Source organism: Coturnix japonica, chromosome 1, assembly GCF_001577835.2.
Source record: "Coturnix japonica isolate 7356 chromosome 1, Coturnix japonica 2.1, whole genome shotgun sequence".
Taxonomy (NCBI): domain Eukaryota; kingdom Metazoa; phylum Chordata; class Aves; order Galliformes; family Phasianidae; genus Coturnix; species Coturnix japonica.
In genome coordinates, this window is record NC_029516.1 from 66,195,978 (window position 1) to 66,209,456 (window position 13,479).

The 13,479-nt window shown below is 42.1% G+C and overlaps 1 protein-coding gene across 3 annotated transcripts; it reads right to left on the reverse strand.

Annotated features, from left to right (window-relative positions):
* Window positions 1-5,771: 5,771 nt before the first annotated feature.
* GPR19 (G protein-coupled receptor 19) lies at window positions 5,772-13,473 on the reverse strand. 3 transcript variants are annotated; one of them, XM_015870975.1, is made up of 3 exons: window positions 12,928-13,473; window positions 8,544-8,662; window positions 5,772-7,282 (listed from the first exon to the last, which is right to left on the reverse strand). In XM_015870975.1, exons 2-3 carry the CDS (start codon window positions 8,579-8,581, stop codon window positions 6,016-6,018), a joined length of 1,305 nt encoding a protein of 434 aa, XP_015726461.1. In that variant the 5' UTR covers window positions 8,582-8,662; window positions 12,928-13,473; the 3' UTR covers window positions 5,772-6,015. The 3 variants fall into 3 exon arrangements, with proteins under 3 accessions (XP_015726461.1, XP_015726479.1, XP_015726470.1); XM_015870993.1 differs by lacking the exon at window positions 8,544-8,662 and having other exon boundaries at window positions 5,772-7,191; XM_015870984.1 differs by lacking the exon at window positions 8,544-8,662.
* Between the last annotated feature and the right edge of the window lie 6 nt (window positions 13,474-13,479).

The following is a 13,479-nucleotide window of genomic DNA, read 5'->3' on the forward strand; positions in this document are numbered from 1 at the left end:
TATTTGTTTATTTATTTATTTTGCATTTATCTTAGCTTTGATAATGCCAGCATATTCTGTTCTGCTTGTGCTGATTCCATACACTGACATTAAAGGAATGTTTGCATGTTAAATCCTGGCATAAAACAGAAAAAAAAGAAAAACACAACAAAAACAACAACAAAAGGATTTTGACTATTTGACTCTAAAATATGTTGTTCTGCTAGTATGAATCCCTTTAGGTTTGTCATCTTTGTCTTGTTCTTCTTTCACTCTTGCTGGTGAATAGCAAGCAAACTGACTGGTCATTAAGGTCATCATCTGGCTGACTACTGTCATACTCACAGCCTACAAGCGGTGTTAGATTTCTCTTTTGCCTAACCCTGCAGGTGGATAGGCACCAAGTTACCAGTTTATTCTCAAAACTATATTAGCTTTATGATTGCTTTTTCAAAGAGGGTTAGAATTAGCAAATGGACTTAAAAAATCTTAAAAGTGAAATCTTACTGCAAACAGTATTGCATAAGTCCTGATTCCCTAGAAAACCAGGGTCAGGGTCCCAAACAAGCTCCCAGAAATGGGCGATGTGTCCCAAAGTCTGATTTATTCTTGGTTCCATTTCTGCATTTTGGATGAAATTTGACCAGAGGGAGCTGAGAGAGAAGAATTCTGTGTAAGCAGAGGAGCTGAAGAGTCCTGAGATTGCTCTATAAATCTAAAATCAACAGCTTGCTCACATTAGGGGTTCAAAATTTACAGCTGGGGTATGCTGGTTGATGGAACACTCCTTCAGGGAGTTTTGTACATTGATGGCACGTGATGAGCTTCCTAACACACGAAAAATACGTGGCTTTGTCAGCTGGCACTTCTGAGATACCCTGTAAAATACTTATTCTGAGAAAAAGATCTGTTTCTAAAAGTGTTATCTTTTAAACTTATACACTTGAATGGCAAAAGTCTGGTCTCTGATGGGACTTAGAGAGGCACTGTTGTGAGTTCAAGGGTAATTTGTGGAGAGGCACCCCTTGCCACATTGACCTTTCTTGAGGTATCCTGAAATAGCTCTCTATATTTCTGTTTTCTGGCCTGTAGTGAATTGGTGGCTGCCTCTGTTGTACTTCAGCTCAAGAAACTCAATGCTTACTGCCATAACTTATTGCTTTTGGTGCAACTCCTGATAATGGGACCAAAGGTCACATCCACAACATCCCTCTTCTTAAAGAAAAAAATGTAAAACCCCAGTACTTAATTTGAAGATGGATGCCCTGGGTTAATAGAAAAAACAGTCCAACAATATGTCAAGAGCTGTTTTGGACTCTGCAGAAACCCACACAGCAAATCCACTCCCAGCAGTGTTGCAAGTTAGCAAGCATCTTGCTGCTCCTGCTGCATATACAGGTAACTTGTAAATAATCCAAAGTCTTGATAACTCTGAATATCATTTAATTGCTGTAGTTCCTGCATTTGGGTCAGTATGGGTAGGGACTTTACAGAGTACTTATTGCAGTGGAGGTGATTAATCTGCAGAGCTGAACTGAAACCTGTGGGCAGTGCTGTAGTGCCAGTGGAAATAAGGTAGATACTTAGAGCCATCCATTTGCCACATCTGCAATGTGTCTAATTCTACAAGGCTTTAAGAAAGATAAATTTCCTGATAACCCCCATTCACCTTCCCAAGTCATGGAAATGAGAGTATCTCCTGTCTTATCACACTTGTACATGCAGTGAAAGGCTAGTGTCTGGCTGGGCATGTAGTGAGGATAAGTGAAATAATTTAGTGATCTTATCCTTATTTTCTCTCTTTTTTCCTGACTTTCCTTGCAAGTTTAGGACCAAATCAAGAGCTGGTCTAAAATACCTAAGATTCTGAACACAAAGGACTTAGTGCTGTCTGTACTACTTCTGAATTTTACAGAGGCCAGTTTCTTGAGTAGATTAAAAGTAGGCTTGTGTGTGCATTAGCAGTAGTGTAGAATAAAACCATGTTTTAGTTCAAACTGCTTTCCAGAAGGTGACATTTATATAACAGTCTTTTAGTAGGTTTTTTATGTTTTACTGGAAGTCGGTTCAAATAAATCCCTTGTAATTTATAATGGCCTATTCCACTATACTTGTGAGGTTGTAAATAGCCAACTAGTAAAGGCATATTAACTTACAGGAACACTTAAGGAACTAATAACCCTTCCTCTAAGTGTACAGATCTGGATTTAATATACTTCAAATCTACTTGGTTTGAATTGGAAGGATCTGACGTTCACAAAGGCTGAGCACTCCGAATTTCAGCTGAAACTGATGGCATGCATTTGACGCTTCAGAAACCATCTCCTAAATCAATGTCAGTTAAATGTGATGTGAAGCTGGTTGAGGTGATGAGAATGACAAAGTCAGGAGATTCTTAACCAGATATAGGAATACACTTAGCTGTAATTATAGGTAACAACCACCTTGCTAACACATCTAGAATGCTGGTTGAAAAAGTCCTAAGTGGAGTGTGCCTCTGTTTCTCATTGCCTCCCACTTCCAGATGGACATTTTAAAAATGCATTCAACAGAATATAAATTTTTTCCTGAAATAAAATGGAGGGCCATAACTGGACGATTTGTAAGGAAATCATCACTTAACACTTAATACCAGAAGTAAATGGTGATGACAGAATTTCCACTTGATGGGTGTCCGCTTAATGGCAAAACATGTTTAGTAATTGACACCGGTCATATTCTTGCACAGAAAGATCTTGAATAAGTGTTGGATGGGCTAGAGATCCAGAAGTCCTTTCTTTCTCCCGTAGCTGCTCCTTTGAAGACGTGGTTGAGGTATACTTGTGAAGTGAGGCAGTTTGGTTTGCTAGGTATACACTAAATTCTGCTGGCTTCAGCATTTGTATTCTAGCTCCTCTCCTCCTCACTACGCACATGCACTGAGGCACACACAGGTACCCACGGGCACAGTGTCTGCACACTGACCAGACCTGCCAGTCTCACCTCGAGTATGGGAGCATCTGCCTCCAGAGCAGCACGAAGATCCAGCAGCAGTAGCTGGCCATTTCCCCATTGAAGAGCATTCCTGAAAGGTATCTTTATCTGAATAGGATTGCTTGATTTAGTCCTAAAGTTTCCTCGCTCTTTAGTAATTTTATTATTGTGCTATGTATATTGCCAAAGCAGCTGTTGGTAGTAAGGAACTGTGAAAGAGCATGAAAAGATTTGTAGATACAGATATCTATACATCTAGATAGATAGATACATATTGATCAAGCAAATCTCAATGCATTTTCCATTTCCTGCTTGGATAATGCATGATCTCCTTCCTCAATCTCTAGTGCTCCTGGGGCACTAGCAGACTAAGTGATACAAGATGGCTAGTGCTATCAAACCAACCCATCACCTCTTCTAAAATGATGCTTTAAAAATAGAAATAAAAGATAAAAATATGAAGTGGAAAAGGTTTCTCCTTGTGCTGGTGCAAAGTCAGTATGTATCAAGCTGCCAAGTATTCTCCATCTTCTGTCCTGCTTCAGCACAATGCCATGTTTAGCTCCTATGGCAATGGCACAAAGCTACCAGTGGCTTGATGTCCCCTGCCTGAAGGAGGATGGGAACTGCCAGGAATGCAAAGGCAGCCTTGTCTGGGGCATGGTGCTCCCAGCACACCAAGAGGTCAAGGACTGGAAAGAATGTGCAAGGACTGGTGGGACAGGGAGAGGAAGGGTTTCCACATGATCATGGATACCTGATGTTCAGGCACATCACTGCTCCTCTAGCTCCTCTACAGCTTATGGAAGGTGGGGAAATACATTCAAGTTCAGAAGAGGAGCAATTGTATGAAAGTCTCCGGCTTCATAACCCAGCATTCCTCTAGTTTCATATTGAAAATGATGTCTGGCAGACTTTTTGTCTCAAGGGAGGTTTTGGCATCTCAGAGGTGGGCTTCATCTCTTCCTCCCATTCTATAGTACAGCAAGTCTGAGGACAGCAGTCCCTGTACAAGGCGGCAATGATGTGAGCCCTGCTCCTTATCAACACATGCTGATGTTTCAGGGAGAAACAATTTGCCCGAAACATGAACCACACGGAACAAAATGGCCTCATTTTTAAGGCCCTCTCCTCTCACAGTTCATGGGGATTTTTGCTCATGACTTTGATGAGAAATGTCTAATCCTCATTTAATGGGGATTTCTGAATTTGTGAAATAGATACAGGAAATGTTTCCACAAACAGTATGGGTTCTTATGGCCACACTTAGTGTGGTAGAGTAGGGGGAAGGAAAAAGTCTAGAGTACAGGCAGGAATATTGCTCAACAAAGGAGTTCCCCTACCCAATATTCCAGCACTAGAGTCCATCCAGACCACTTCTGCCACCTGCGGTTCAACAACACATGTGCTTCTGTGCTTCTGCTCTCTGCTGATCGGAAGGGGAGATGCATGACTGTGGTTAATACACCCTTCGTACTTGCTGCTCCTGTTCTATTAACTTTTGTTACTACAGGACTTTCAGACCTCAGGCCCAGTTGTGCTACATTTGCTCTGGAAACAGAAGAAAAAGATAATTATTCTCTGAAGAGTTTGTGACTGAGGATGCATCTTTCAAAGACAGAGCTTTTGAAATATGGTATGTGAAGGGATATCTCATGCTTGTATCTTATTTTCTGCCCCACAGCTGGCTTCTGCCTAATTGAACACCTAAGGTCAAAGTACCTACAATGCTTTTGGGATGACTTGAAATGCATGTTGGTAATCTGGTCTTCAAGATACCAGGCCGTACCCTAGCTGCTACATTATGATGATCCAAGCAGAGCCTAGTCTGAAGCAGTTTCTGTGTCAGAAATAACTGAGTAGAATGAAAAGCTTCAGTGCAGAAAAGAAATAACAGGACTGCTGGTCTGAAGCCGGCAAGAATCTCCTGCCCATGTTATAAGATAACATGGAAACTTACCAGGGTGAGGGAAAGTGAATACAGCAATCCATCAGAGTGAGGGGAATTCACCAAACGCAGTTTGTGCTGGCCTTATTTTGTTATCTATGATGTTTTCTGAGTGTATTGCTGTAGTTTTAGGCACTAGAATAGGAATTAGGAAAATAAATCAATATCAAACACAGAGGCTCTTTCCAGTTCTTCTTAACCTTAACTGCATGATGTGATTTCACATTTCAAACTGGTTTTCAAGAATACATCCCTCTTCATTCTCCTGTGGATCTGTATCTCAGATGAAGCAAACCTTGAAAGTAAATATGTAGGAAGAATTGGACCCATGGTATAAATGTCCATGGTGTATATGTGTTCACTTTTTTTAGCTCAGGATGGGCAGGCTTCACAATCAACTAAGCACCTCTTAGCCTGGCTTAGGAGTTTTGTTCTTTGCATTTTGGTTCCAAACCAGTTGCAGAGTGCTGGGGAAGTAACTTTGGAGCTTCCCACTGCATTTTGCAATTGCCTGGGGACTTTTGGTGGTGAGGTCAGATCAGGTGATGCTGCTCCTCTTCTGCTGTGGCTGCACATCAAGCACATCAGCCTGGGTGTAGACACAGCTAGAGAGGAGCTGGGGAGGGTAAGACATGGAGTCTTACTCTTCTCAAGCTGCTTCTGCCACTAGATCTCTCTGGGAGTGCAATGCTGAATATGCAAAAGCACTCAGTGCTGACTCTACAGAGGCAGTGTGAATTTTATAGCTGAACTCAATCAGCTCAACATTTTGCCAGCATTACCACATACAAAAATCTTAGCGGTTAGGTCTGAACAAGAAAGAAAACACAAGTGCAACAGTATTCTTAAGGGTGTAACAAAAGGCTGTGGAGATGTCTTTGGGTGTATTTATGTATTTAAACATGGTGGCCAATGTACAGTGATTAGAGAGTACTTACAGAAGCAAATGTAGCTGAAATTATGTACACTAAATACACCAAAATCAATGCATTTAATAAAATATCTTTTTTTTTCTCCCTTTCTAAAAGTTGTTGTAAAAACACGTATGTTTACATTGGTTCAAAAAGTTCTTAGTTCTGATCGTACATAACCACCATTCAAAGCTATTAAGCCAATTAGACAAATGTATTTGGAGGATTTGAATGAATAGGCCAGGCGAGCTTTTTTTCCTTTGCTTCTCTGTTAAACGAATTATAGATGGAGTCTTTGGTTACAGTTTTGGCTGGTGCTGGGATTTCTGAGATCCCGACATAATTTTTTTTTGCTATCCTTGAGCTGGTGGTGATGGTGTATGCATTGCTTCTGTAGCACTTCATGGAGGACATACAAAAAGTTTCCTTCATCCCTCTTCTGAAGTTTGCATTATACACTGAGTACAGGGTTGGCTTAGAAGCTGAAGAACTGAAAGAGATCCATGTGATAGCCATGAAAACCAAGGAACTTTTTCTATAGTCTGTTTCCTGTGGGTGCCACAGTTGTACCACATAAAATGGGAGCCAGGATAGGAGAAACACTAAATTTAACATTAAGAACATCTTGATAGTTTTCACTTTTGTCCTTGGGACAATATTCATTGTTCTTCTAACAGTCCTGCCATCAGTGCCTATTCTCCAAATGTACTTAACAATCTTTTGGTAGAACAGGATAATGAGGATGGATGGGGTCAAAAACACCACCAAGAGATGGATTATACTGTAGATGGCTCCTTCCCAAGAATTTGGCAGAAAAAAGTTGCAGTGGTCATCCTCATTAGAGCCATAGAAAAAGAAAACTGGTGACATAAATGCAAGATCAAAGATCCAAGCTGCTACAATCATTTTCTTGGCTTTCTCTCTTGACACCTTGAAGCTCAGAGGGTAGACAATGGTGTAGAATCGATCCACGCATATGGAGAGGAGCACATACATCTGGACTCCAGGAGTGAAATACTGAATATACCTTACCAGCTTACACATCACATTCCCGAGCGTCCACCTGCCTGATGTAAACTGAAGCAGCGCAAATGGTGCACTTCCAACACTGATGAGAAGATCTGCACAAGCCATGGAGACAACAAAATAGTTGGTGGTTGATTGTGTCCTCCTGCTTCTGTGGATCACCAAGCAAACAAGGGAGTTTCCAAAGATGGAAATTAGCCACAGTACTCCAAAAACCATGCCGGCTGATACGATTTCCCCTGGCTTCAGCTCATACTGCAAGACGGTGCGGTTCCTGCTTGGCCTGGGCTCCTCAGGTGACTCTGTCATCTCATGGTCAGCTGCAGGGAGGGAGGTTTTGGGGTAGCTTTTGTTCTGCAGCAGGAGCAATAACGTAGGGAGAACAAAAGAAACGTTGTTATCCGTACTATGGTCAAGCGTGACAGTCATGTCTCCTGCTTGGGCTCTGTATAAACAAAGACAAAAAGTTATATCTAGTAAGTATTTGTGAAAACTTACTTTAATCAATGAATAATAATTTTAAACTGAATACGCTGATTTCAGAGAAACAGTGAGAAATATACTGCCAAATTTTCTAGTATAGCAATTATCACCATATTTCCTATAGATCATCTTAAATCCTCACAAGGATTAAATGGAAGGATATTTAATACTACTGACTGTGCATGTAGGGACATCTTGCCTGACGATGATGCTCTAAAACATGTCCTTTCAATCACGGTGAATTGCAAAACCTTGTTCTTGTTAGTAATGCAAAATCTGATCCTGTGGTTGCAATGTGTGAGTCTTTAGCACTGGAGTCTTTATAGTAACTCAGATATATCAGGATTAAATCTGTTAGCAAAAAGACCCACCCAGTTCATCCCAGAAGCTGAACAAACAAGTCAAAAAACGCCACCATCTTCCTTGAGTTTTCATGTGATCCAGGTCACCATGTTTGCTTTCTGATGTTTTATTCAGTGTTGTTCTGATGTTTTTTTCTCTGCCTGTGTCTTGCTTTGCACCAATTGCTTTATCTAAGCACAAAGCTACCAGATGAGTCTTCAAGAATACAATAAAATAACACCCAGATGTGGAAGAGGAAAAGATGTACTATTTGTTTGATGTGATTAGAGAAGATGTTTTCCTTGAGCTACTTAGACTCAGTGTTCATTGGCTGATCTTAGTGAAACATTGTGTGCTTCACTCAAACAGATTACATGTACAATGAGCTCTGTGCTGTAGGGACAAATTTATTTACCATCCTTGAAAATGTGAAGTGTGTTTGAGAGCAGCGTGGCAGATCTGCATAGATACATCCACTCTGCACAGAGCAGCCAGGCTGTGACAGGAAGCTGTTGTGTCTCTTCTCCAAGACCCACAGCATCAGCCTCGCACCGTGCCTGGCCTCTGACTGTGAAGCAGAAAGTGGGTCAGTGCATGAGTCACCAACACTACTCCCAGAGCCTTACTGAGCTGCTTTTGTGTTCAAGTGAGATCTGGGAACTGCAAACATCTCATATTAAGTTTAGCTGAAGCAGACTAAGGCTGATAACTGCTAGTTTTGTTTCAGGAACACTATGTGAGTCCCTCCTTTCAAAATAACAATTGAGGATACAAGGAGGGGACATCCGGAGACCAAGAAGTGGATGTCAGCCATCTGGAAAGGACAACGTCCACCTCAGCCTTTGGGAGGTATCCTGCCCCTCGTCCTTTCTCATGCTTACCTTATGGACTTTGTAATTTGAAAGCCCGAATCCACCATTCCCAGGGATATCCCTTTGAGTTGATAGCAAAGGAAATTGCTATCTCTCCAAAAGGGGTCTGTTACTTAGAGAAGAAGTACCTGAACCAAAGGAATGACATAAAATCAATGCCATGTCTTCTCTGCAGTTGTATAAGGCCTAGATGGCATAGTTACTACTTGTTTACATGTTTACTGTCCTGTCTTGTCTAGAGATGCCATTTCCATTGCAATTTGGAGTAGTAAAACCTAAAAAGATTCAAAAAGGAATGCAACAAATGGCTTTTTTTTAGTGCTTAATCAAAATAATATCTTTTTTCCCATCACTGTTTTTTAGGATCAAAAGATAGCTAAATAAATAGCAAAGTGGCTTTTTAATCCAACTTATTTTAGTCCTCTGCATCATCACTGCAAAATGCTGGTCATGCAGTGGTGCAGAGAGTTAGGACAATGAAGAACAATATGTTTGTCTTTTACTCCATAAACTTCCCTCTCTGAAGAATTTCTTGGGAGTAGCTGCCAGATTGCAAGAGCAGTGCTTCATCTAAAGGAGTTTAATCAATGTGAGAAGCAGGAGTAAATTGAATCAGGATGAGGTGCTTTTGTCTGGGTATAAGATGCTAGGAGGTGACATTCACTCTTGCCTTAACTCAAATTAACTACTCTATATGTGTGCTGAGTCTCAGTGCAATAATCATTTTATAGAACAGCGCAGGGCCTTTTGACCTGTAACTGTCTCTTGCTGCACAGAGATGACTGCATCCATATTGAGGCCATTCAGTGCTTGTACTTCCAGGGTAGGAATGTGGCTGCACACGCTTCTGAAAGCATGCAGATTCACTGCCAGTTCTTGTTTCTGGGCTAGGATTCATAATAACTCTCACCCCACTCTTGTTGTGAAAGCTTTCCTATTCTCCATCTACTATTCTGAGCACAGCCTGGAAATCTCTTGAGGTTCAGTATATTCTTACTGTCTTCATTCCTGTGCACAGCGATAGAAAACGTCTGTCCTTCTATCAGGAGAATAAGATTTTTGAGATTCATCTTTTGAGATTCTTATCCATGCTTTATATGCCACTGCATGCACCCCTGGCTCTGCCCTCTGCTGGTGGAGAGTCCTGTTCATCAGCATCGTTAGCTAAAGGTCTTGTGACTGGAGATGTGGGCAGGCTGGCTCCTGCTGGTGTACAGTAAAAGCTTCAGAACTGAACTGATGATGTAAGCTGACACACATTGTTCTACTTTCTATCGGCATCCAGCTGCATAGCCTATATTGCAGGGTGAGAGAGTAGGAAATATGGATGGAATCAAATAAAGTGATTTGTTCTTTACTTCCATCACATATAAATACCATATGTTGTTTTCAGCTACTGCATGACCATGAATCTCAACAAGATTATTCTGCTGTGTATGTGATGAAAATAAGGGGCCGACTGGACTTAGTAATTGGTGAGCCATGCAGCAACCCACCAGGCCAGGAACTGGGTCCACGTGTTGCTTCTGGATGTCCCTTCACATCTGAAGGAACTCCTCTGACTGCAGAGTTACAGTGTGGTGCCTGAGTTCTGGCCCAGAGGTTCATGATTTTGGTAAACATTTGGGGTTGAAGAACATGTGCAGGTTACAAGGTACTGCATATTGGCTGAGTCTCTTAAAGGCAGTGACAAGGCAAACAAAAGACTATGGGTCTCTTGTTATAGGTATAATTCTTCTTACTCAAAAGGAATATCTACTGAATCTTAAAAGTCTCTAAGCTCTATTCTGTTCTCTTAGTTCTGTGACTAGTAGCCAACACTTTAGACTAATACTGATTGAAAAATGATGACACAACACAGGCCTTTGCCCATTGTGACTGTGGGGGCAAGAAAAGTGGGATCAAGGAGGAGGGGGACTGACCCAATTTCCAACCCCGCTTTCAAAACAGGTTCCACCTACTGGTGTTGTGTAACGAGAGCTTGAAATATTCTTCTGTGGGCTTTTTGCCTTCTTCAGTGGGGAGTGAGTCTGCCCTTCCTTGAATCAGAGGTAAAAAAAAAAATAGGTGTACTCTCCCACACTCTTACACTCATTTTTGGCAACACCAGGCCCTGTTCAAAGCACAGCACACACTTGTGCTTGATGTGAGGAATGCAAAGCTTTCAGGACTAGATTTTCGTGGTGGGTGTTGACAGATGAGCTGTGGTGAATCTCATGCCTGGCTGATTTTTCTTCCTATCTCCTAGAAATTCTCACCCTCTCCCCACCAAGCATCCTCTCCCCCGCAAGGAAAACATGCCAGCAGCATTTGTGAGCATGACATCAGCTCAGCTCACATTGCCACTTTACTTAGGAGAATATATATGTTTTCTTCTTTTACATAAAAAAATTTCACACGGGAATGATTCCTTGACATTAAAGTTTGTAAAAGTTATTTTCTCAATACTCATGCAGTGAATATAGTTGCAGTATTTATGCACTGGTCCAAACATTCATGTCTGGAATATGAGTGTCTGTTTTATGACCCTGTATCTTCTCTGGTAAGACAGATCTAGAACTTGTGTGACACAGGTCACATGTGCCAGGGCTGAAAAGTGGGGTGTCACTGGTGGCTAATAATAATGCCAGGGATAGAGTTGACCGAGATCTGAATATAATTCCAGGGAGACTTATGTGATAGAAGTAAGAGAAGGAGAGGACCTGAATGAGCAGTAGGAGAATGTTCCCCTGCCCTCTGTCAGAGGATATGGTTTAATGAGAGCTTTTCATAGCCCTCTCATACTGACTTTGCTGAAGAAGGAGGATGGAGCTGGAGGTAATTCAAAGCCTGCAGTTAGGCTGGAAATTCCTGGTGCAGAAATAATTGTTGGAAGGGAAGTCCCAGCTGGGCTGATCTCAGGGAGAACTAAGCCACTAAGGAAGAAGCTTTCCCTGCACTGGAGATATCTACGTGGGTAGGGTGCTGGCTGTAGGACTTGTTCTAGCTGCCTACTGAAGGGAAAATAGGGAGCAATGGAAGATGCTGGAATGGATAAATTCCAGAAACACAAATGCTGCTTCAAGTTTTGGTGCTGAGAGGACCGAGTTTGAGGTAAGAAGGGGAAGTAGGCTCTGATTGAGGCTGTTGGGGTTTATTCTGCATTGTCTAGTTAACATTTCTCTGACTGGGAATATCAGGGGATTGTTGGACACCTGAGGGAAGATGCCTGGTGGGACGACCAAATAAAAAAAATCACATGGAAATTACATGGTGAGACCCAGGTGGAACTGCACTGCACAGCTTTGCAAGCAGAGACTTCACAGGAGTACTGTGGAGGTATGAGGATTTCCAAGCTCTCCCTCATAGTTAAGGAGCAGAGCTCCCCAAATGTATTAAAGGTACAAAAATTTCTTCCCTTAGTGTCTCATCCTGATTTCAGTATGTTTCAAATAAATTCACAAATCAAGATTCCAAAACCCAATAATTATACGCTCAAAGAGTAGCTGCCTCTTGGTTGGCACACATTTCTTTTCAGCAGATCAAGCCACTTGTTTAAGTGACTAACAGTGGATTTACTGACAATCCTTCAAGAATCACCGCTGAAAATCCTTGCCAGAATGAGCTGACTCTGAAGCCTACCTCATGCACAAAAGTGGCCTATTGAAAGCAGATGGCAGTTTTACTTCTCCTTAACTCTGTGGAACCAACATATTGCTTGTCATGCTAGAAGTCATCTGGATACATGGAAAATATCACTATGCATTTTTAGAGAGTATCTGTGTGAATTAGCAAAAAACAGAGCAGCCTTCTTGCCTCTGCTGGCTACAGATAAGCAAAGATCACCATGCCTGTGATGTTTTCCTAATAGAAACATCCAGGCACCCACAGAAGGAGGGACTAAATTCTTTCAAAAGGGATAATTAAATTTAATGTCGGAAAAACACAGAAGTGGCTATATTAGTGAAATTTCAAGGGGAAAGATGAAGCTGTGTGAATGCATCTGGACACTGAGAAGAACAGATGGGCAGACTGGTCTGCTCCATCTCAGTTATTTTCCTTCATCAAATTGTCCATGTCAGGGGATTGTTTAAGAACAAATAAATGCCAAAAGTAAAAATAAAAATACTGAATATTGATATACAGCACATATATTTATATAGAAAACGAAGATGCTTATTCTGCAGTAATTCTACTCACCCTTTAGCTTTCAGCAGAATCATCACCTCAGCATTCAAGCCCTGTGGAGTGTTTGCCACTGAATAAAGCTCTCCTTGCTAAAACCCAAGGATTTTAAAAGCACGCATGCTAATACACATAAAGTAAATCACTGGAGAATATCGCCTTTCTTTACAAAGATAACTACCCCTTTAGCCACAACACTGCTCAGCACAGCACCTATAGGTACACTCACCTGTTCCAAAGCATAATTGCAGAATTCCTGGTCTCGTCCTTCTTTCTTTTATAATCCCAAGTGAAGCCATATTGGAAAACACGCAGTATGTTCACATCTGTGCCCGACCACTTGCAAATCCAGTAGAAGGAGGGGTTGGTTATTCTGCTCCTGTTCTGTAATGGAAAACGACGTGTGGCGGGGCTGGCTGCTAACTTACTGTTCCCGCCGCCCCCGCCCCGTCGCGGCCGCTCCCGTCAGCACCGCGGACAGCGGCACGACTCCCGCCCCGGCCGCGTGGCCCCGAAGGGGTGGATGCTGGTGCCCCGCTTCTTCCCCGCCGCTCTGCCGGCTGCGGAGGATGGAGGTCTACGCTGACGTCCCAGTTGCTATGGTGAGGGGCGGCTGCTGGAGAGGATGCTTTTCTTCCACCACAGTCACAGTGTCTCCTGAAAGAGATAGGGATAATGGATAAGGAGAGGGAGGTGGAGAGAATTTTTAATTAGCTGCCTCTGGGAATGCATATTTTTTCCTTCCTTCCTTCCTTCCTTCCTTCCTTCCTTCCTTCCTTCC